Source organism: Indicator indicator, chromosome 7 (genome assembly GCF_027791375.1).
Source record: "Indicator indicator isolate 239-I01 chromosome 7, UM_Iind_1.1, whole genome shotgun sequence".
Classification (NCBI taxonomy): Eukaryota; Metazoa; Chordata; class Aves; order Piciformes; family Indicatoridae; genus Indicator; species Indicator indicator.
Genome location: NC_072016.1, coordinates 20,226,814 through 20,250,500, shown reverse-complemented (window position 1 = coordinate 20,250,500; position 23,687 = coordinate 20,226,814). Strand labels below are relative to the sequence as shown.

General features: G+C 37.0%; 1 protein-coding gene across 1 annotated transcript in view; it reads right to left on the bottom strand.

Moving 5' to 3' along the window:
• Positions 1–23,687, bottom strand: part of KAT6B (lysine acetyltransferase 6B) — a 92,818-nt gene that overhangs the window by 46,286 nt on the left and 22,845 nt on the right. The window contains exon 2 of the mRNA XM_054382115.1: positions 1,665–1,773. Coding sequence (XP_054238090.1) covers positions 1,665–1,773 — 109 coding nt within the window. The remainder of the gene's footprint in view (positions 1–1,664; positions 1,774–23,687) is intronic.

Sequence of the window (23,687 nt, the reverse complement as noted above, 5' to 3'; positions counted from 1 at the left end):
GTCCCACATTTCATTCTTTATCTCTAGTACATCTGAGGAACTAATTAAAGATAATTCGGCCTTAATGAGGCTGAGAGAACTTATCAGTGTTAATTCAAATGGAAGCTGATCCATGAAAGTCAAGACTTCCAGTTATAAAGCATTTTAGACCAACCAGGGAATTACTGCACTAACAGAAGAGTAGCTGATATGTAAGATCACCCGATTAATGTAAACTCTGCATACCTGAATCTAACCATGCACAAATCCTATTAAATTTCCAAATATTAGAATACAGGTTTGAAAATACATGAAATCTGTGTATCATTCAAGGAATACAGCTTAAAATCTGTGAGGTTTGGTTTTGCACCAAAAGCCACTTCCTTACTTCACTGCTTAATCATTTGTTTAAATACACTAAAAAAATTACACTGGCTAAAATACCAAACAGTCTGTCCGGGGTGACGGATTCAAAAGTACACAATCAAAGGCATACCCTTATTAACTGAAAACACATTTTTAATTCACACTCTCTTGGTTTTATTCAAGTATTTATGTAGCTATTGCAATACCCAAGACAGATCATCTTCAGCACACAATTATTCTTCTCCTACAAAACGATGATACAGATGGACTCTGAATTCAAAGACATCAAAACAATTCCTTCACTTTCAGCCTTCTCAAAAGCAGTGCTGCCTTATGCAGACCCTACTGCTTCTCTTCCCATTTCCCTCCTGAATACTTCCCTTTTCTTCATTCTGGCATAGAAGGTGGTATAGTGCAACCAGGTACCAGCACAAAGAGCTAGAATCAAGCAGTTGGATGTTGCAGTCCGTGACTTTAAGCAGCACTGCTGGTTTTGTCTTTGAAACAGGATGGTCTACTTTGCAAAGCTAATTTAACAAATGTACTTCCCAATGTAGCTATAAGATTATGGGAGCTAACTTTTTTTTCCTGAACTGGCACAGCTAAACAAAAGCAGTCCTCTCACCTGCAAACCATACTGGACAAATAACTCGTCTTTTAGCATAAAGCTATCTTCCCCAGTGGGTTGGGTTTTTTACAGAATCAGAGGATTTTCACACCCAGAACTCTACCAGTAGCACCAGGAAAATCTTTTTGTCACAGCATTCCTAAAGAGATTTACCCAAGTTTCTTAGACAAATCCCTCTGTGAATCAGGAATGACATAGGCCAAAACCACACTGGGTGCCATTTGAAGTATTATGCAAATTCCCACTTAATTATGATTTTTAATTAATCAGATACACAATAGCAAAAACTGCTATAGTTGTTATTATGATTACTCCTCACCTTCTGAAATGCTGCAAATATGTGCAAGCAAAAATCTTAATCATCACTTGATGTTTTGTTGCAAAACTGAGTTTTCAGAGCTAACAGATTCCAAACAGCATCAGAATTCTGTACAAGTGTGGTTTCCCTATTAATTTACTCAGCAGATTTATACTCTTGGCACAAAGATGAATTCACACCTTTCCTTTTGTAGTTAGCCAGACGACAAGATTTTATTTAAAATCGTTTTAAAAAAAGTCTCTTCCACCCCTGCTTTGAGTTCTCAGTATATGTCCTGAGTGAGAGTGACACTCAAATGTAAAATATTTTTAATACCTTAAAAATAGTCTTAAACATAAACATTTCTAGTATTTGTAAATTCAGCCAACTTACCACTGCTGCCACAGTCTGCACAAGACAACAGCTCTTCTGGTTTTTTTTCACGATTTGATTCTTTTGTTCCCAAACAAAAGCTACATATCGGGATAGGATCAGCTCGTGGCTAGATTTAAAAATAAACAGACAGTTAGCTAGCAAAAAATAAAAACCAATCCCACAAATCCAAACCCACATCTTCAGTCTTTAACCTTACCTGACATGTCGTACATACATTTTACTAACTTCATAGCAAACAGAATAGCAAAGTTAAGTATCTTAACATATTTCATAATCATTTAATTGGCCCATAATAAGCAACCTTTTGTACCAATACAAGACCAGAGTTAACAAAAATGAGCAAAAATTATAACTTAGGACACTATTCTTGAACACACAAATTCAACTCTAGAATACAGAGTCACAGAATTTATTTGTTTGGAAAAGATCACCACCCTTACCTAACTCTAACAAGTCTGCTGCTAGACCATGTCCCTCAAGACCACACAATCACTTGGTTCTTCAGATTCAATACGGGTCAAATATTAAGATGTAAATTGTCCCTTATTACAAATGAATATAGTTCCTTTCTGGAAGCAAACCCGGGACTTTTACAAAAACTCTCAAATTTAACACATTTTATTACATTTCCATCCACTGGAACTCATAGCTCCTTATAAAACTACCATTTTAGGGTAAAAACATTGCATTTCCAGTACTATTAGTTTTTAGACTCCACTCTTTTTCACTTACACATAAACATTTAGACACCCAGTAAGGAGCTTACTGATTTTCTATACACAAAATGAGTGATAGTTTTCTCAGAATTCCTAATATTAATTTGCTAATAGTTCCACTGATTTTTCATCAGTTAAGAAACCCACAAACTATAAGAAAACCCAGAACAAACCATCCAAAACTGAAGGAAATTGAGGATGTTGTTTTTCTGTGTAGTGTTCCTGTGTGCAGAAACATGTACTTAGAGATAAAAGAAACGTAGCTAGTTGTAAACTACTGTAGTAGCTGGTTCTGAACATAAAGCCACAATGTCTGCTAGGTGCATTCCTCCAAAGAGTCACCAGGAACGTGTGTGACTGTTGACATCAACATAGCTGTAATACTCTGTAATCTTTCCATATCTAGAAGCAATGAAGATTTTAGAGAAAGACTTAAGATTTGATATACATTTACTTCCTGATCTTCCTAATCTGTGACTTAACAATCCAAAATTAAACAGCCCCAAACAGTTCCTGCAGTATTGATATCTACAAGCAAGTTTCTGTAAACAAATCTGTAACAAATAAAATTATGTGCAATTATTTCTTCCAAGTGGGATACTCAAATAATAGAGCACTTTCCCAGACTGGCTTCTAGGTATCACAACAACTCAGAACAGTTTCTTTTGCAAATTTATGGTTTCCAGGGTTAGCTAAGCAGTGCTATTAATGTGCTGTATCAAAATAATAACTTGTGGGTTTCACCTTCAACTTTCATATTTCCACTCTATGCCACAATGCTTCAAAAGCTGACAAACTATCTTTGCTTGACCTATGAATCTGTATTCTATTACAATTCTAGGAAGTTGGGAGTACTTGCTTTTTAAGGGTATTTTTCAAAAGGCATCAGTTCTGCACAGATATGCTCTTGTACCTCAACACAAAATACTGAAAATAGTTTTGTATTATTGAGCTTTAGGAACATCTTAAATCAAGCAGCAGATTCCAAAGAACACCGACAACAGGGAGGTAAAGTCCTACCCAGCCAAGAGAAGCACACGTATCCTTACCCTGACCTACAACCACTTCCCATTTGAACATACTCTCAGACACAGTGCTTCCTCCGATAGCTTAGTGACTGTTCATCTCTTCACAATCCAATTGCCGGAATACTGAGATACTTGTATATCCCAAATAAAACACATTTCCAAACCCTTTTTCTAAGTATGGAGGCATCTGTTCTCTTCCATAAACTACAAAATAGAACTGCAATGTGACCTTACAACTAACAGGAGCAAACATTGTCTGCAGTCCTTAGTCTTATTAAGGCCTCCCCAATGGATAGCTGAAACACGAAATTGCTACCTGGACAGAAGTGCTACCTGTTGAAGTTATAAAACTAGTAGATTTCTAATTCAGTCATGCTTAATTAAAAAAAAAAAAATTGGTAATTCCTTGTCAGTTTGGACAAAATGGCATTGAATGAGATCAGTAATAGGTGGGAAAGGTTATACTGATTCCCTGCAGAATTTTCCACTTGCAAGTTAAAAGAAAAGCATACATAAATATAAAAACTAATTAGCTACAATTCTTGCCACTAAGATATCATAATTCAACAGAAGTGTTCCATAATTATAAACAGACTTCTATTTGGATCAAAATGGTTTTAACAAAAAAATTTACATAAATCACACCAGTAATCAGCAGGGAAAAAATGGTCCAGAACTATTCAAACTCAGCTGTTCACTTAGAGCATCTTGTGGACATTTCTTAAATGCTACTTACAGTTTAATACAGATAATTTAAAAAGAAAGATTATTCTTTTAGTGGAGTCTAATAAATAAAAAAACTACTTCTTCAAGCACATCATTCTCCCTCTCTTTAATGTAACAGTGCTTCAGCCACTTCAGAAAGGCTTACTCTGATAGATAATGTACAAAACACTACAGATTGTTCAAATCTAGGTCCACAATCTCATTTATCTTTCCAATATTTTTTTCTTGCTCTAGCAAAAGACTTCATTATTTCACACACACCTTCTTTTTTGTTGTTGCTGGGTTTTTTTGGTTATTTTTGCTTGGTTGGTTGATTTTGTTGGGGTTTTTTGTTGTTGTCAATTGGGGTTTGTTTTTAACTGAAGGTAAAACAAAGGACAAAGGTTGTTGGCAGTTCAGGGCTACAGAGACTGATGTTCTCACACCAAACCTAAAAACAGAGAGCTCACAAATCCTATCACTTCACACAAACAATTTCAAAAAACTTTCAGGTGTCAGTATATATTGTGAAGTCTTGTATTACTAACAGTATTACTGGGTCTGATCTCTGAAAGCCACTGAAAGTTAATACGCACATTCTTGTCAGCACAATAAACAATCTAGTTTCATATTGCTTTAGCTTGCACAATCAAAGCAAAACTATCTTCAAACTGGTAGTATTCTTTCTGAGGCACAACTGTCTCAACTAGGATAAACTAAGTTTTGGATAAGGTTTTTTGTTTGGTTGTTTTTCCAATAGGTCGGAATATAATTCAAACAGAAATGCATCTCCTTCCCTGTATCTCTTTTCTTAATCACTAGTTCCTCTTCTGAAATAAAGCAATTGAGTATCATTTATCTTTTGAAAAACAATTATTAGTTGCCAGGAAGGTTAATTCTATTTAATCTCTTACAGGAACTACAGTACAGCCAGTTACCCCAGACCAGTTATACCAGATGAACCGGTAATATTTAAAACTGAGGCTGAATAAGATGAGAAAGGAAAAATAACTTCTTCATCACATATTTAAGAACCACATTAATAATTGTGCTAAAAACCAAAACAAACCAACCAACCTTAAAAAAAAAAAAAAAATCAAACACCAACTACTTCAAGAGTATGGTATATGCTCTGTCACTGAAGATGATTCAGAATGATGCTAATGTAGTACCATTATTTCTAATGGTACTAATAAATTTTTCATTCCTTTAATTTTGGGAACAAAGTAAATCACAGCTTTCAAAAAGGTTGTACTTTTCTAGGTCACTAGAAACTGTACATCAAAAGTTAAAAGGCTACCCTGTTAAAATAACAATTTTCATTTCAACTCCAATCACATTTCAAATAACTGCATTTTCAATTGCAGTAGGGACAAATTTGCAGAAAATTCATGCCCTATGCCAACATACAGTTGTCTTCAGAAACTGAAGTGTCACGCAGTCAGGCAAAAAGCCTTTTTTTTTAAACAATTATTTTTGTCTTTTTAAATTAGTATATACCACAGAGCAATAACAGATCATGAACTCAGCACCTGTAAACAGGTAGGGTTTTTCTGTTACTTTCCAATTAGAAATTGAACAATCATTATTTAGGCACCATACATCCAATTGTCATAGTCAGTCCTGTAGAACATTGTACATGCAACCACTGCAGTTCATCTATCCTCTAAAAAGCATTAAAATCTTATCAAGATATTTTTACTGTCATCAGTAATTTTGGCTCAGAAACCCTCATGATGCATACACATTGATCACCTGCCCAAGAAGTGGTGAATGGAGTTAAATCCAGTTGTTAGCCAATAAGAAGTGGTACTCCCCAGGGCTCAGTATGTGGGTCGGTTCACTTAAATATCCTTATCAGCAATTTGGATGTGTGAACTGAGTGCATCCTCAGAAATTTTGCAGATGACACTAAATTGGATGGCGTTGTTGATCTGCTAAGGGTAGGAAGGCTCTGAAAAGGGATCTGGACATGCTGAATTGATGTGCTGAGATCAGCTGCACAAGGTTTAACAAACCCACACGCCAGGTTCACCCACATGCCAACCCTTCACTTTTGTCACACCAATCCCATGCAATGCTACAGGCTTGGGGCAGAGTGGCTGAGAGGTTGCCTGGTGGAAAAGGATCTGGGGCTGCTGGTAGACAGACAGCTGAACATGAGCCAGCAGTGTGTTCAGGTGGCCAAGAAGGCCAACAGCATCCTGGCTTGCATCAGGAATAGTGTGACCAGCAGGAGTAAGGAAGTAATCGTGTCCTTGTACTCGGCACTGGTGAGGCCACACCTTGGATAGTGTGTTCAGTTTTGGGCCCTTCCCTACCAGGACACTGAGGTGCTGGAACAGATCCAAAGAAGGGCAACAAAGCTGGTGAAGAGTCTAGAGAGCAGGTCTTGTCAGGAGCAGCTGAAGGACCTGGAATTGTTGAGTCTGGAGAAGAGAATGCTAAGGGGAAACCTCATCACATTCTACAACTACCTAAAAGGATGTTGTAGTGAGGTGGGGGTTGATCTCTTTTCCCTAGTATCAAGTCATAGGACGAGAGGAAATGACCTGAAGATATACCAGGGGCAGCTTAGATTGGAAAAAAAATTTTTACACAAAGAGCGGCCAGGCATTGGAATAGGTTGCCCAGGGAGATGGTGTTCAAGAAATGGACATGGCACTTCGGGACACGGTTTAATGGCCATGGTGATCTTAAGTTGACAGTTAGACTTGATCATCTTCACTATAATTTTAAGTTTATGCTTCTTACAGTAAGTCATAAAGTAATATGTTGTGAAATACAGTATCCAAATTTCTCAAACATACGCAAGTTTTAAACAGATTACTTAGTCAACTTAATTATTAGAGTTTGGTAGGAGATAACTCTAAGTCTGCTACACATATACCAAGCATTCTTTTTAACATTCACAATAGGAAGTCTCAAATGTCAGAACACTGTCGTAAAAGCTGCGTGAACCAGAAAAGCTACATAGGTACATTTTCAAGAGACTGGCTTACTAAAACGAGTATCCCAGACTATTTGGCAGGTCCCAGTCTGTGTGTCTGCCTTAAGCATTATATAAACCCTTGCTCTGACCTCATAAATGCAACACTTCCTAAAAAGATGAAGAAAGAACTCTATAGATCAGTTACTACCAACAAAAATGTGGCCATATCACAATTTTTGTTTCATCCTGCATAAAAGGCCCCACAAACAAAACTATCAGAAAAAGTATCATAATCAAGTGTCTCCCCTTAAGTATCTAGAATGTAGTGAAGGTGTAGGAGAGGCAAGGGGAGACTGAAAGTTGGTGCAGCAAGAGAAGTGTAGAAGAGGAGCATCACAGCTCATTCCTTTGGATGTCGTTGATACAGGGTAGAAAAAGGAAAGAAAGGCAACTTTAAGTCCTGAAAAAGTCTTGGCTTTGAGGATGCAAGGTATCCACAACTGTAAATCCCAATGGAAGCAAGAAGATTACTATTTGCATTGCTAAAGCACTCTAAGGTTTTAAACAGATTGTCTGAAAACTACTAGGCATTAGCTGCCTACAAACAATAATTGTTTTAAGTGCTGGTCTCAATAACTGGAAAGTTTCACACACGCTCCTAAGAAATTTATGTTTGAACAATAAACCAAAACCTCAATTGTTCACATTTACAACTGTCTCTCAATGCTTTTCAGAAACACCTCAACACCATCTGACAACTTGATGTAAGACATCCTTATGCACAATACACAAATATTAGATCTCTATGAATGGAAACAGCATGCAAGAAATTTCAGGACAGAAAGTCAAATGAATACTGCCAAAACTTCACTAGGGACCCACTGTTCTGGTCCCAGTCTTCACTCTTACTTCTGTTTATAATCTTAGAACATTAGCCCTAGTATGAGGGCATCTTCCAAGTGATGCCTTTGGGTTTTATACAGCTCAGATTCTTCTTTTTCCAAAGTACTAAGTTTTCACTCTTCACACTCATTCTTAATCTATCTAGATGTCTTAAAAGCACCAGACGTGTTACTTGTCACATCCCACCTCTTTCACAAAACTGATATGCTTCAGAGAATTACCTATCCTCATCATGACCTCATCCTCTATACCATCTGTTGCATATGATGACACATAGTTAAGACACACACATCCATATAACTAGTACACAACCCCTACAAGAACCTCACCTTTAGGTACACTTCCAGGTATTCATTCTGAGGTAAACTTACAGAAATATCCTGCTTTCTACAGTCCTGCTCATCACTTGCTTTATATTTTCGCTTTTTTCTTTCTTTCTTTTTTTTTTTTTAAATATAACTCAGTTTCTTCATACGTTTAGCAGATTACCAAACATCTTGGCATGGAAACCACTGGTTTCTGTCACAACTATCTACAGTTATTTGAACAGGGTTGTATTTCTTAGCTCTGAATTCTCTTACTGCAACAGAACTAGAATGAAGCAGAAGACACTTGTAATCACGAACAGGTAAGCACTGGTGCAATTCACAGCCCATGATCCCACGGATGTGTCCAATAATGTGCCTTTATTTTTTGGTGAAAATTATCACTTTAAGCAGATGAAACTAACTCCAGTATGAATAGCACACCTCACTGCCGTAATACTAGGTTTACTCAGATGTTTGTACATATGCTTTCTTCTTTTCATAACTTATTACCAAAGTCACCCTACAGAAATGCATATAATAAGTTTGTGGTGTGGCACAGGATAATTATTAGTTGTCTTGATGCTAACTGATCAGGGAAAATGTTTAATTGCATATTAAATTATCATATGGATATTTTATTTGGTTTACTGTTTGGGGCAAGCTTACTGCCAGCTCTATCTAGATTTGAGTAGCACTGTATTAAACACGGAAGTAGGGCTTTATGAGACTAGACTAGTGTTTGAAATGCACGCAATATATTTTATACAAGACCTAGGAGAACAGCAGTTTCTCACTTGAGCAACTGTTTAAATCCATGGCAGAGGGATGATACTATAGGGCTACTTAGCTGTTACCACAGAAGCTGGCATTTCAAACACCTGAAACAGATTTCTCTATTAGTCCCTTCTTCTTTATATGTGTAGGTAATGTTCAATATTGGCATACTGTGAAGAAATTATTCCTCCCTATATCAAAATGTAATTTTGTAATTGAAATCCCAGATCACTGTAACTCATTTTACAATACAGCAAAATTATTGCCATTAGAACATAATAAAACACTGTTAACTAACCATGCTACCTAAACCATATCTCAAACAATTAATGAAAAAAAGACAGTATCTATTTCACACAAAAGAAACTCTTATTAGAAAGGTTTCCAAGTAGGCCTTTATAAATAAAGTTAAATCAAAGTCTCTGGAAGGAATCTGACCTAAGATTTGTCTTCAACTAATATAACTAAGCTGGGGGTGAGGGAAAAGAAGAAAACAAAATGAAACAAACACACACAACCCCAATGAACAAACAAATGATTACTGCAGCAATTTGTATTGCATGGCTTCTCAAAACCACTCTAGTCAGAATCTCAAACTCTGGCTTTAATCTATTTTCAACAGTGTTTCAAAATCTGCAGTATGACAAAATGAAAGCTCCATGAAGTCCAAGAGGCCATTCTCTCCCTTCCCAGTAATATAAAATTGCCACATTACTCAGGGTAAGTGTAAGAGTCCCAGCATCTGAATTTGTACAACCACCACCCAGAGAGATCTGAACCAAACAAAAGAAACCAACACCAAACCAAACACAATAGGAGAAGGATAACAAAGGTCTTTCAGCCAGCAGCTTGCTTACTGTAATTCTGTGAAACATTTTTAAACAGTGCTTCAAGGTGCTTAACTATGCCTCAAAAAATGCAACTGTATTGCTGATACCACCTTGGTAAGAAACTTACAGTTTGAAGGGGTAACTATAGCCTAGTCCCTGACAAGCAAAGAAGTAAAATAAATTGCCACTGCATGTAAAAGGAAAGTAATTATAAGGTGTATATAATTCATAGGATTGCTAATAGGAATATAGGCAGAGGCATAAACAGTTCCCTCTTCTTCTGGCGCTTCTGCTTGCAACTTTCCTCTCTCTCTTCCATGGCCTTGCCAAATGTGTCTGTTTTGACTACTGTGTGAGGTAACAGGAAGGAGGGAGGGAGTGGGGGAAGAAGTGAGTGGGTCCCCTGGATACATCCAGGGGGGTTCTGAGGAGTTTGTATTATTTATAAATTGTATATATATATATATTTCATATATTATATATTTTGTACACGTTCATTGCATTTCATATTTCTAGATTTTAGTTTGCTTGTAAATATAGCTTCATTTGCTTCCATCCCAAACTGAGCTGGCCTGGCAATTTTATTTTGGGGGTAGTTTCCTTCGAATTAATTTCAACCCACCACAGAAACTTCCACTCCAACTAAAAGGCATAATCAAAGGAAAGCATGTACTAAAAATTTTTTAAATTAAAATTACGGTTATGGGTTGAACATAAATACTGTTATGTATTGCCCCCAATAACTTGGCAAACCAATCTAACAATACTATTGCCTATCAAGTTTGATATTGAACTCTTCAAACATCAACCTCCCTCCAACACTGACAGGTTTATTTAATGTAGTAGGAAACTGTTCCTATTCACTTCCATTCAGTAACAGAACTAAGTAATGAAATAACCTGCACCTATCACATCATTCACATTTAAGGTCCACTGCCCACTGAAACAAATGTTTTATTTCTAATATTCAAACCTCCACTATAAATTTTCTTGTGCAGTGTGACCACAGAAAGAGTTTCTCTGATCTAATTCCAAATGAGTACTGAGCATGGCTGGGACAAGACACATTGATAAACTCATCTAAGACATACTGCAGGAATATACTTCATGAGAAAATTCTGTGCAGAGATTTTTTTTGTGTCTTCCTTCACATACAGAAGATGCTGCATCCCAATGGAAACAGAAGCATGACAAGAGCTACCCTGTGTAACTCACTGAGCATTCTTTAGTACTGGATTAACCTCTAAGGGCAAGGAACAAGTACACAAGTAGGTCAATTTTCATCGTGTGTAATCACTACTCTGCTGTTTTACCTCTTGCAGACAAATGCAACAGAATTATGAACTTGATCTCCTGCAAGGAAGCCTGAAATTTTGATGCCTACAGGCTACATATTTTAGATGTAAGAAAAGTATGTTCCTTAACCAGTCAGAAGCAGCAAGTAGACACTGAATCCTGACATGCAACCATGGAGAGCTATACTGCTAATACTTAACAGTCTAAATCAAAGCACTATTTACAGCTCTTGTCTTTTGATGGATTAATTCTCCCGTATTTATTTTAAATGCTTACAATTAAGCCTCTCTGCTTGCAGCATAAGAAAGAATACCATCAATGTAGTGAAAACAAAAAATTACGTATGATATGTTTTTAGGGCAAAACCAATTAAATGAGTAACTACATTTAAGATGAGCACAGTACCTTTCTTTTATTTTGAAAAATAGAAGAAAGCAGTATTTGTGAAGAATCAATTGAAATACACAAAATTTTTAAACACTGTAGAAAAGGTTTTGCCAGCTGCCGTTTGTCTAACACAGATCATTTCAACTTCCACTGTGAGGGTGACAAATAATAATACCTTAAAACACTTTAATTACTAACAAGATGTCTTGCTAATCAAGTCAGCATATGAAAGATTAGACACCCACCCCTTGGAATTTTTGGAACACAATCTAACTATACCAGCTTCAAAGAGAGGGAAGGGGGAAAAACAAACAAACAAACAACATACACCCCAAAACAAACACATAAACCTCACAACCACCAATAGCCAAAACAACCCTCCAAACACAAAAAAGCCAACCCCAAACCGAAATCCTGCAGCATAAATTGTACAGGAAGTCCACTCCAGATGTAGAATTCTGGTTAAGAGCCACTAGCAGAGCTGTGCTACTGGTATCAATGCAGTTCAGATACAACATATATTGCCACTTCACGTCTTCCTTTTTTTTTCCCCTTTGAATATGCCACTTGGAGTGCTCACTTTTAAGCAAATTGTAAATTTCACTATTTTGAAACTAAGACATACTTGCAGCCCAAGCTAGTTTTCTTTAAAGTTTATTTGAACCAAAATATGAGATTTGCATTAACTGACCAAGAAAAAAAGACATATATCTCATGTTCCAAATGTAATCAGGTAATTTATCCAACAGTTAATTCAAAGCACTCTGTAGTTTCTTGGTCTGACCAGAGTACCTTCTACCACTGCCAAATGAATAAAAAGTATGATCTAGTTATTCCACACACACCAAAATAGCTTCCCGATAGGCTAATTAATCACAAACACAACTTTTCAGACATTACATAATTTCACACAGACTTGCTTGCAGCTCCTGCCAAAGAAAACAACAATTTGTGTGAAATATGTATCTACACTTGAAGAGAGATGACAGTGACAAAACATGACAAGAGGAAGAGAAGGGAAAGAAAGGAGAAAAATATTAGTATTACACAAAACTCCCTATGTAATTTTATTACTCAATACATAGCAAGGCTTGAAAGCCAAAATATATGAATCAAATTGACTCAACAACTGAAAGTAATTTCCCATGCTAATTTTTGGTTTTTCCAAATGACAATCTATTCCTTGAAATTGTTTAATAGAAATTCAGGAACACAAACCTGATTCACAGAACTTATTCTATGACACTTACCTGAGACCAGGAATCTCCTAGTAACAGTGAGTTTTTATTTCTCTTATGGGATAGATCTAGTAATACCCAGAATTCAGGAAAGCAGTTTCAGATTTACATTTCCAACTTGCCAATAAATTAGTATGATTCATTCAAAGTTGTTGTTATAAGCAAAGATATATAGAAAGCCAAAACTCATTTTTTCCTGGTAACATATTTTTAATCCCCCTTGTAAGCCGCTCTGATAATGCAGTCAAACCCTAAATGGCCACAGTGAAGTGTGTATTCCAGAAGCATTTGTTTCAACTTCTCCAAGAGTCTACAGTAGCTAGCAAAATACGTAAGTCACAACACAGACATGAAAACATGGGGCTCTGCTCTGTGACCACATCAATCTACAAAACACCTATGTATTAATACATATATCTATACAGTGACCAGTACCCTTTCTTCCATGAAAAAGGGGAGGGGATATGTGGGGTGTTGGTAGAAGAGGGCATGTTTCCAGTTCTTAAGGACCTCTGTAAGGGTATTGTATTTCTACTACTCTTATATTCAGGACCTTTGATTACTCAGAGAACAGCACCATTCTTTGGTGCAAGCTGGGAGACCTGAAGGACGCACACATCTTCCAGGTTCCAAGGCACTGTAGCATTTGTTCACCAAGTGAGTTGAGAGCAGACAGAAAAACATTTTTGTATCAGAAGAAACACTACTTTCCTTGAAGACAGAATACTTAAAATTCTACTGGCCTCTAAGTACAGATTGCAGTTCATTTAGACCAAGTTTGTTTAGCCAGACGGTGAAAGTGCGTACTAAAGAACAAAGAAAATGCATTCTGAAAAGGACTTTCCTTGAAAGTCAAGTTGTGAGTAGTTAATGACATTGGTGTACACATTCCTCTTAAACACCTTTGAAGTTTCCTTATATCCAAGAAAATAAATTTGCACTTTTAAGATATCTGTAAGATGACAGTTATGACTGCTGCTGTGGAGCAAAGTTAACCACCTTGTGGTAACTTCCCAATTTATGTTCTCCATAATAAATTCTTAGGGACAGCCCTTTTGCTGGCGAAATTACCAGGTCGTAGTTCTGCTGCTACTGACTACTAACGTGATGATCCTCTCATCCCTCCTCCTCCCGTCCATCAATAAAACAATAAAAAACACGGCTAAAATGCTCTCAAAGAGCACCACAACTACAGCCTCTCCAGATTCTGCTGCTGTAGTGGGGACAACAGTCCCTCCTCTCTGGGTGACAGTAAGAAAACATGTTCTTCCACACACCAGCAAAATGAACCTCATCCTGAAAGAGTCAGGAATTTCTGCTGTTAGGGGGGAAAAAAAAACAACTCTGAGAAGGACTCTTTTCAAATCCCGTATCAGTGAAAGCCCACACCACCTGCAGATTTATAATCCTTTTAATTATATCACTGCAATATAATGAATCTGTACCCATTTGTAAGTTTGACAGTTACTCACTTAAGTTTATTGTTCAAAGTGTACTGGAAAATACTAGTAAGAATAATTTTGTTACATGTTATATTCCATACCTCTTACCACATTAAAATTAATGCAAAACCATCTCCATCTCTACCCCAGAAACTCAGGGAAAACATTGTACTGTGACATCCCAGAAACATCAACATTAATTATGAGATGTTTCGTGCATTCACAATATTAAACATTGTCTTATGGATAATAGGGCAAAGAGAAAACAGATATGAATAGGTATGTTTTCCTAAATCCTCAATTTTAAAAACATTTAAGGTCTAGAATATTTAAATATGAACTAAACATGCGTACATTTCTGCTGTAAGATTTGCACTGGAAAATACTTCCAAGACCATCACGTCCAACCATCAACCTAACACCATCACGGCCATTACAGAATGTTAGAATCATTTTTAGACTATATCACCTTGTTGTACAGGGAAGAAAAAAAATTGCGAACACTTTTCTTAAAATGACCCCTCCATTCATTCAGATAGATAAAGAGGAATGAAGGAGATGCTTTCATTTTATCTCAGTTGAAGAGTGATCAATTGGCAATCAAATCCCTTTCATTTATTTGTAATAATGTGTCTATTAGGCAAGCATAACAACTGTATATACTGTATAACCCATTAGTAAAACAGATAAAAATATTTGCTCATGTGATTACGGGATATGGGGACTTCAGAAATCCACATTTCATTTTTGACCATGGCAGTGGGAAATGGAATTTCTTAAGTGTCCCCAAAAACGTGCCTTGGCCAAGAAACAATCCAGCATTTGTCACTTAAATGGTGACACATCATCTCAGCATACAGAGTTTATGTGGACAGAAGCACTCAAGTTTAGCTCATGATACTACAGCAAGTTACTAATGCTAGAAATAGTGTTTCTGTGAAGCAGTTAGCTTATACAATAGTTTAAGAGCCCATTAGACAAATTTTTGAAAATACACTTGCCATGGAAGTTTTAAAAACTGCGTACAGCCCTAACAGACCCTCTCATTGTATGAAAGAACCTTCTCCAAAACTCAAATTATAAAAAAGGCTTTGTCTACACATTTACATTATGAAATGTGTAATGTATTGAGTGTTTAAATGCATTAGTATTTCTTTCTAAATATTTTCTTTCCCAATAATTCCTCACTTGTAGCTTTGCAAAAGGAACAGCTTACTCAAACTGCAACACACAACTGCTAACTAATCACCAGCCACCTAAATCACAAATCAAGTTACAATACTTAATGATGTTAGAAATTAAACAGCTGAACAAATTCTGTGAACGTGCAGGCTTAACTTACACCACATTGATCTAATATCATGTTACTCTAAGTTCTCCAACTGCATACAACAAATTGTCTTGGTGCAATAAAGCATACAAGATGGGCAACAGAACTGGGTTATACACAAGTTAACAGGGAGGTGGGGGAAGGGAAATGCATACACAGGTGCATACACTTAAATTCTGCATGTAAGACAAGGAGGCAACTGATGCAACCTGGTTCTGTTGCAGTATCATTAGAGTTTTAATACTGAGTACAAATAGATTCAAGCACAAACTCATTTTCCACTTCTGACTTCTCAATTAATTACATAAACATGTGATTGCAAGAAATGTATAAAGCAAGGTTGAAAGGTAAATAAGATCAGTGCTTCAGTAGTAAATCTGAGGATGTTGGGGGGGGCAGTGGTGAAAGAGATTGGTGGGGAGGAGTTTCTCTGTCAACATTAACCTTCCCAGAAAACTTATATCTGACAGTTAAGATAAAAGAGCAGTAGAGAATCACACTAAGAAGTGACTAAAAGCTTACTACAAAAGTAGGGAGGATTAAGTTTATCACTACTACAATTCTCCTCAAGAAAGTCGTTAATAAAGTGACAAGAAGCATCTCTTGGATATGTCTTTAAAGCATAAAGTGAAGAAATTATTAACACATGATGCCCCTTACTTGTGAGTACACACACACAAAGTGAATAGATAGCATAAGCCACATTCAATGTTTAGGTTTATAAAGAACATTTCCATTTGGAAAAGGTCTTACCCATAGTTCTTATAACACCTTCCTGGAAGAGCTAAAGATATTTAAAGTAGTAAAATGAGTACCAGCACTAATTAGCTATTGTTGCCTTTTGTTTCTTTACTACTCATCATACGTAAAAGACATACTAGTCAGGAAGCAATACAAGACTAATAGTGAAAGTATGGTTCTAATATAAAATTTTATTAGCGTGGGGAGAAAAGAGAGAAACATTCTTTGTATAACACAAAAGCATCTAACGTCAAATGTGAAACTGCAAGACCAAGCAGGTAAGTACCCTGATCCTAGACACAAGGAATTGCAGCAAAACCTATGACCTTTCACACTAATAATCAAGTGTCTACAAACTGAATGCAAGAGTAGCTGTAAAGCAACTTATTAAAAAAATGCTCAAAGAACTCCAACACATGGACAGTATATTAGACAATATCAGTTCCAATCAGCTGTTTTCTAGACTTATTTCTCTTCCCAATTTTACTTCAGTGTAGAAACTAAGTTCTGTTTTGTTTTTTGGGTTGGTTGGGTTTGATTTTTTGTAAATGAACAATTTTAGAAGTTAAAATTCATTCATTGAAATTACAATCCTACTAGGAAATGCAACAGACAATTGAGCCATCTTATGCAGGTTGAGTGCTCATTGCTGAATTCTGTCAAGTGATAAAAATGATACACTAAGATCTTGGTGTTGTCCATCTGATGAAATTCAAATCCCTTTCTCCAGCTGCCAACAGAAACAGATATAACCAGCATCTGTTTCACTGGCCTACTGGACTACAAATTTGCATGCAGTTTGAGGTTTCATCTCTTCCTTTCTCCCTCTCTATCCATAAAGGGAAGCCTGGCAGGTTTTCGTTTCCACCCAGTTTTACTATACTAACATTTGGAGAGATGCCAGCCTTTCCCCAGTTTGGTTGAATGTACCAGAGTAACTACTTTCTGACAACATATGTAGGTGTACCTATGACAGTCATGTTTTCCAAATAATCCACTGAAATAAGATGCATAGCATAATCAAACCACTGTTCAGATCAAAAAAGCTTATTCCCCAACTTTTAGCTTATTTTGAGTACTGTGATAGCTACTCTTCAGTTGCACTGTAATGGCTATCAAATCTCCTGCACTAAGGAGCATTTGAGTTTTTGAAGAAACCAGATACAAGTTGGGACAAAGGGTTCTTCATCAGTTGTGTAAGATCTCTGTCTAACATGACCTCCCAAATAAGTTACAATGATGACAATCCAAGACTGCAACAGTCTTGTAGGAGAGCATTCGGACTTGTTATATCACGAACCAATCCTTACTCCTAAATCAACAACAAAAAATATTCCGCCAGTAGCCAACTAATTTGTCTGAAGAATATGTTGTGGAAGGTGTTTTTTGGCTGGTTGGGATTTTTTGTGCATGTAGTTTAGCCTTGTTTTGGGTCACTTTTTTTTTTTTTTTTTTTTTTGAAGTATTGAGAATTACTTTGCTATCTCTAAAGCTCATGCACACAGACAACTCAAGAACTTCAGAGAGTAATCTTTTAGGGGGATGAGTAAGACAGAAGTAGACAGGTAAGGAAGATGCATTTGAGCATTTCTGAGAGTCTGACCTGCAGTCTATTCTGCCAGTATGAGTTTTTCAGTGTAAACTGCAGCTGGAACATTTACTTGGAAACGGCTCTGTGGATTGCACTGAACGAGCAATGAGTATCTCCACACAGGCTCTTTCCATGCTTTCTTTATAGCAGCATGTTCAACTGTAGCTTTATGGAGGGAGAAAATAAGTACACAGTTCAAGAAAAGGAAAGACCCTTAATCCTACCCTCTGGTACCATAACCTTATAAAATAGTGAGTTGTAGTGGATACAAGGATTCAAGAGCACAGTGTTGCACGCACGAACTTTTGAGATGGTGTCCCACTTATACAGCTAAATTATGCTGGATTCCAGGCTGAACAAGCAACAGTAACACTTCAAGTAGCCAGGACATAGAGGTGCAGCCATTCACCACTACTGCTGCCAAAACATAGAGTAAGCAATAAGACATTTATCAAATACTGACTAGGGAAGAGGGTCCTCCCACCCTATATTCAAGATGTCTGTCCCATTCCTTAAGTGAACTGTGTAAGATGCATACACCCCAAAGAAAAAGATTAGAGTGCCAAAGTCAAAGCAGACTCAAATCATAAAAAAAAAAAACCAGCAATGCCATCTCATTAATCCATTTTTGCCTGATAATATCTGAATATCAAGAAGTGTTGGAAGTGTCAGCTTAAAGTTAATATTCCATGTCCCAATATACCAAGATTCTTCAGGGGAAAGGGGAGGTGAAGGGCAGGATGAGATGGGACCAGGGAGATGGCACTTAAAATTTGAATTAATTAACAGTGGTTGCAAAACATACGCTCAGTGCCAAACCACCAAAATAATGGAAGAGTGAGCTTCCACTCCCCAGCATCAGTGAATCATTACTTAGAATGCCGTAGACTGTAAAAACATACAGAACAACTAGTGTGGGAAATGGAGAGTAGAGACATCTTTTTTACCACCGTTTACATCTGTTGTAAGGAAAGATGCATTTAATATTTATTACCTGCATTTAATTGCAGATCTATATAATAAAACATATGTTTTTTAAGTATCATTAGCCTATTATTAGCTACACAAAATCCCAGTATTGGATTTCCCCCATGCCACCTCCCCCAAGCAATACTTCACATGGTACTCATTCATCTCCAGGATTATCATATAACTACCAGTTTAAAGCCAGATCAATGTTTTTTCACTTCACTGAACAACCCAATCAATAGCAACAAGGACATTCTGCTGTCAAAAGCGAACTGCTACTCCTGCTGCTAGTCCCCCCTGGGCTTGGTGTTACAGAACCACGTTAGATAGATCCTACCATGCAGCACACAATGTGACACTGATCACTCTGTAGGCACAGTGCAGGGTATTGATATCAAATAAACAGCTAAATCAACACAGTTAATTGCTTGCACCTTCAAAAAATAAAGCTGTAGTCATGACAAAGAAGTTGTAAAATAGTTTGCACCTCCTACTGAGGAAACTAACCTAGTCTGGTTCCTGGGTTTATCAAATATGCATGTATTTCTTTTTCAGGAAGGCAAAGCAAGTAGAGAAGCTCGTAACGAAGTAATGCAAGTGCATTTCTCTGATCAGTACTATGTAAGTTTTCAAATCTTTCCTTCCAAGCACTGGAAAGCATGCCACTCTCCAAACTTTGGAGAGCTCTGCAAATCGTAACGGTACAGTTTCAGACAAGAATTATGTTTTTGCACTGCTATTACACAAGTTGTAACAGGAAGGGCAAGTTGTTTATAAAGAAGATTCCAGGGGTAATCTCTTAACAACACATGCCAAACCATGTTACCAAAGCAAAATCTACTCACCAAACTGTCTATTTTGTATCAGCCTGTCTTCAGACTCCCAGATTGTCTTTGAAAAAACTAAGCAATTCCTAGCTTTGTTACATCTTCACAAAAGAAAGTAAGTTTCTTGAAACCAATTTTGTGTGATGGGAACAGGATAGGAGAGAAGAGGTCAGAAAGGGTAGATATATTCAAACCAAAGAAATGGAATTATTTTCCCTTATTGTCTGGCTATCCTAGCAGGCTAATTCCACAGCCTATGCTAAGGAACAGAATATGCAGATACTTTGTTTAAACAAGATGATGAAATCTGCATCTGTTGCTATAAAAGAAGAAAAACAACATTCAGATTTCCTGTTTTATTTTAGGCTATGAAATACCCTTTAACCCCATGAGATTTTGAAAGTTTAGTTTCATACTAACAAAGTTAGCTTAACCTAGAATCTTGGGCCTTCAAGAACAACTCATTTCCCAAAACACATCTAGTGAAATCTGGCTTCTGACTGTGACTGCATTACCAATCTTGTATTTCCTTTACTACCTCCTCATCTCAAAATTCTCCACATCACACTCACATCCCAATTACTCTTTCTCCTCCTGTCTATTTACCGTGGTTCTCCAATTCACAAAGAAGGAACATAGGCTGCATCTAGTATTATATACCTACTATTTACTTGACTACCACCTCTACCATTATCTGAAATACTAACTACAGAGGTGTCAATAGAGCTGTCCCTCTTTTTTCCTTCAGCATTGATGCTTTGAAAGGCATTTCCTTGCCACTCCCAATTTCCATAAAACCCACTTGTCACTTTTCGTTGAGTACTAACTGTTTTAAACTGACCATTAAGTTAAACTTCATTAAGGGAAGATAGGCAAAGTACAGAAGAAACTACCACTGTTTTAGTTCCTGTGCATCTTTAAAATTTCCCATCCAGAATACTCCATGTCAATACACTATGACACTGGAATTTTTTTTTTCTCCCTCCCTGCCTGGTTTTACTGGGATGCACTTTAAAACAACCATACACAAGTCAAAACTTGGGACACCTTCTGCTAATGCCTAGTTACACACAGAATTAAAAGGCTGTCAATTTTAAAAGCAATTAGTCTAGCTTTTAATAACCGTGGGATAAGGCAAGTACATAGTGAATATTCTTGCTAATAACAACGTTCATATATCACAAAGACATGTAAAGATATGGCCTGGAAGCTTCTTGAAGTTTCACAGGAACCCAATCTTAACAGCAGGAACCCATATGGTTAACTCTCAAGGAAACATTTAGTACCTTAAAAAACTGTTGCATATCTTCACAACTATAAGGCTGTTTTGAGAGAATGAAGCCTGTGTTCCCCTCTTTTATTATAATAAAAAAATAACTAGTAACAAGTAGTCTGAACACTCACGACATTCACTTAAGGCAGGTAAATTAGATCCTGAGAGTAGTCTGTTCCGTTGGTTTGGGATGGTGCAAAGCAGGGTGGTAATTCAAACACATCCAAATCAAGTAAGCCTGCAAGTTCAAACATCTCTCCTCTCCGCAAAATTAATTGCTATGGAATGCACCTGCCCAAAGCAAATACTATATCTGGAGTCCAGGCAGTAGCCACACCTGTCACCATGAATCTAACACCAATTACCAGTCACCTGCAAGGCCTGAGATGCTATAAAGAGAACAAGACAAGAGAAGAAACCTGGCAGCTCTCTATGGAATCACACCATAACAGCCCATGGTAAAGGGCAATATATTTTTAGCATGTCAAACAAGTACAGCAGATTAGGTTTCCTCCAATGTGTTTATCAGATAGCTTCAAACACATTCTAAGGAATCAAAACTGGGATAACAGTTTCTATGCTACATATGCTACCGGAAATCAATAGCCCAGACTCAGTGTTGAAGCTTATGAGACCATGAGATTACCCTGATTAAGTCTAAAATTTATATGTGATCATGAAGAACTGGACTGAGACTCTCCATCATATACATAAGCCTTCAAGCAGCCAAGATAACTTCCCCTAGTGAAGAGCCTGAACTACACTTCAAATATTCACCTGAAGGTGAAAAGCATCACATCATCAGTCTTTTAGGGTAGATTAAACAATAGTTAGCCAACAGCATTTTGGCAGTTAAACAGCCAAATCAGAATCTGGAAAGCCACAAAACCCACAAGCCAAAGTCTTGCAAGAAGTTTCCAGTACTAATGCAGATTTGACAGCTGGTTCCTATCACTGGCATCCTTACACTAACACTAGAGCTTTAGCTGAAACAAGCTACTGCACAAAACAACAGTGATTACATATCAGAGAAGCAAACTCAAGACTGACAGCTTATCAAGCTCTCAAACCACAGAAGCAATTAAAATCCCTAAATACAAGGTGTCAATACAGTAACTATTAACTTATTTTAGAATTTCTTTTCCTTTCTTCACCCACGTAAGTTAAAGACCACCCATAACTAGCTACACTTGAATGAGGTTTAGCAGAACTCTGAACAGCTATTTCCTCTTAATGATTTGATGACTGAAGAAATCACAATGTGCTGGATCCATTCAGGTATCAGTCAGTAGAATTCTTAATAATGCATGGTCAAGCTTACGCTGAGCCATTGCTTGATTACAGAACAGAAAAGTGTGGATGCATGCACTCAATGCATGTTTATCAACTGCATCCTAGGAACACAAAGAAAGCTGTGATGTTATGCCTTACATTACATTAAGACTGCAACTATCTTACTGTACTTGAATTTTACTAGAGTGAGAAAAATGGGATTTAATGAATGATTATTTTGTTTGGCATTTGTGAGGCATGTTAGTTATATGTGGTATCTTTATGCAGGTGTATGTGGTCCTCACCAGTATGTACTTTCAAACTATATTCATACTTTTAAACAACAATAATATGACTTTCACAATAACACTGTAGTGCTGCTGTATTCAAAATTAACATTATTTCAAATTAATTCTGATTTTACTATTGTTATTTTAACTATGTTGCCTCAGGAATTACTACAACACATGCTTAACTTAGAGAACCATGACATTCACAAACTGTCAAACAGCAGATCTGATGTTAAATTTTAAGAGCAGCACAGTTCTGCCCAGTCAGTCTTTAGCAAGTCTGACAATTTTATTAAGCTTTTGAATATTGTGATGGTTTGAAACTGTCTTTTTAATTTTTCCTTGCAAAGTTCAGAACAGAGAAAGTGAAAGAATGTAAATAAGTCACTATTGGGTGTAAGAAAGCAAAATAACGATTGTTCTAAACACTTCCATTGGATAGATAGAAATGTTTAAGAACTATTACCCAAAACAAAGTAGGCACTCTGCACATTCTGCGTTCGGCAGTGGGGGCAGTTGCTGGGCTGTCTGGCTGCTGTTTTCTTCTTCTCTTCTGGCTGAAGATAACACACTGACCTTGGCAGCTAAGTTAACAACTTTCTGCTTAACTAACTCTGCTTCTCTGTCCAGGGGGGTCTGGGGGGGAAGCTCCTGGGAGAGGGAGGCCCCTTTGGGAGGGTCCCCTTGGGGGGAAGCAAAGGGAGATCGGTTGTGCTTTTTCTGTTGATTGTATATATTTGTGAATGTTGTGAATTTTGTATATTTGTACATATTCATTGCATTTCATTGTAGATTTTAGACTCTGCTTGTAAATACAGCTTTTCATTTGCTTCCAGACTGAGCTAGCCTGGTTATTGTCGGTGGGGGGGGGGGAATTTCAGCTCACACCGACACAAATATACACACAGAATTAGAGAGATATGGATTCTGATGACATAACTATATACATTTCTGTACTTCAGCTTCTTGTACTTAATTTTTGTTGTTAACTGTCACTTCCTTGTGATTTGCCTTTTATTTTTTTCTTCTCTGTCTAAACTTCTGTAGATAACACTCAACCTACATCTATAACCTGTCTGCAGTTTTGCCCAGATTGCCCATATATGTTTTTTTGGTGTTTTGCTTCAATTTCCATTTTTGGGGGGTTTGGTTTGATTTTTTGTTTTAG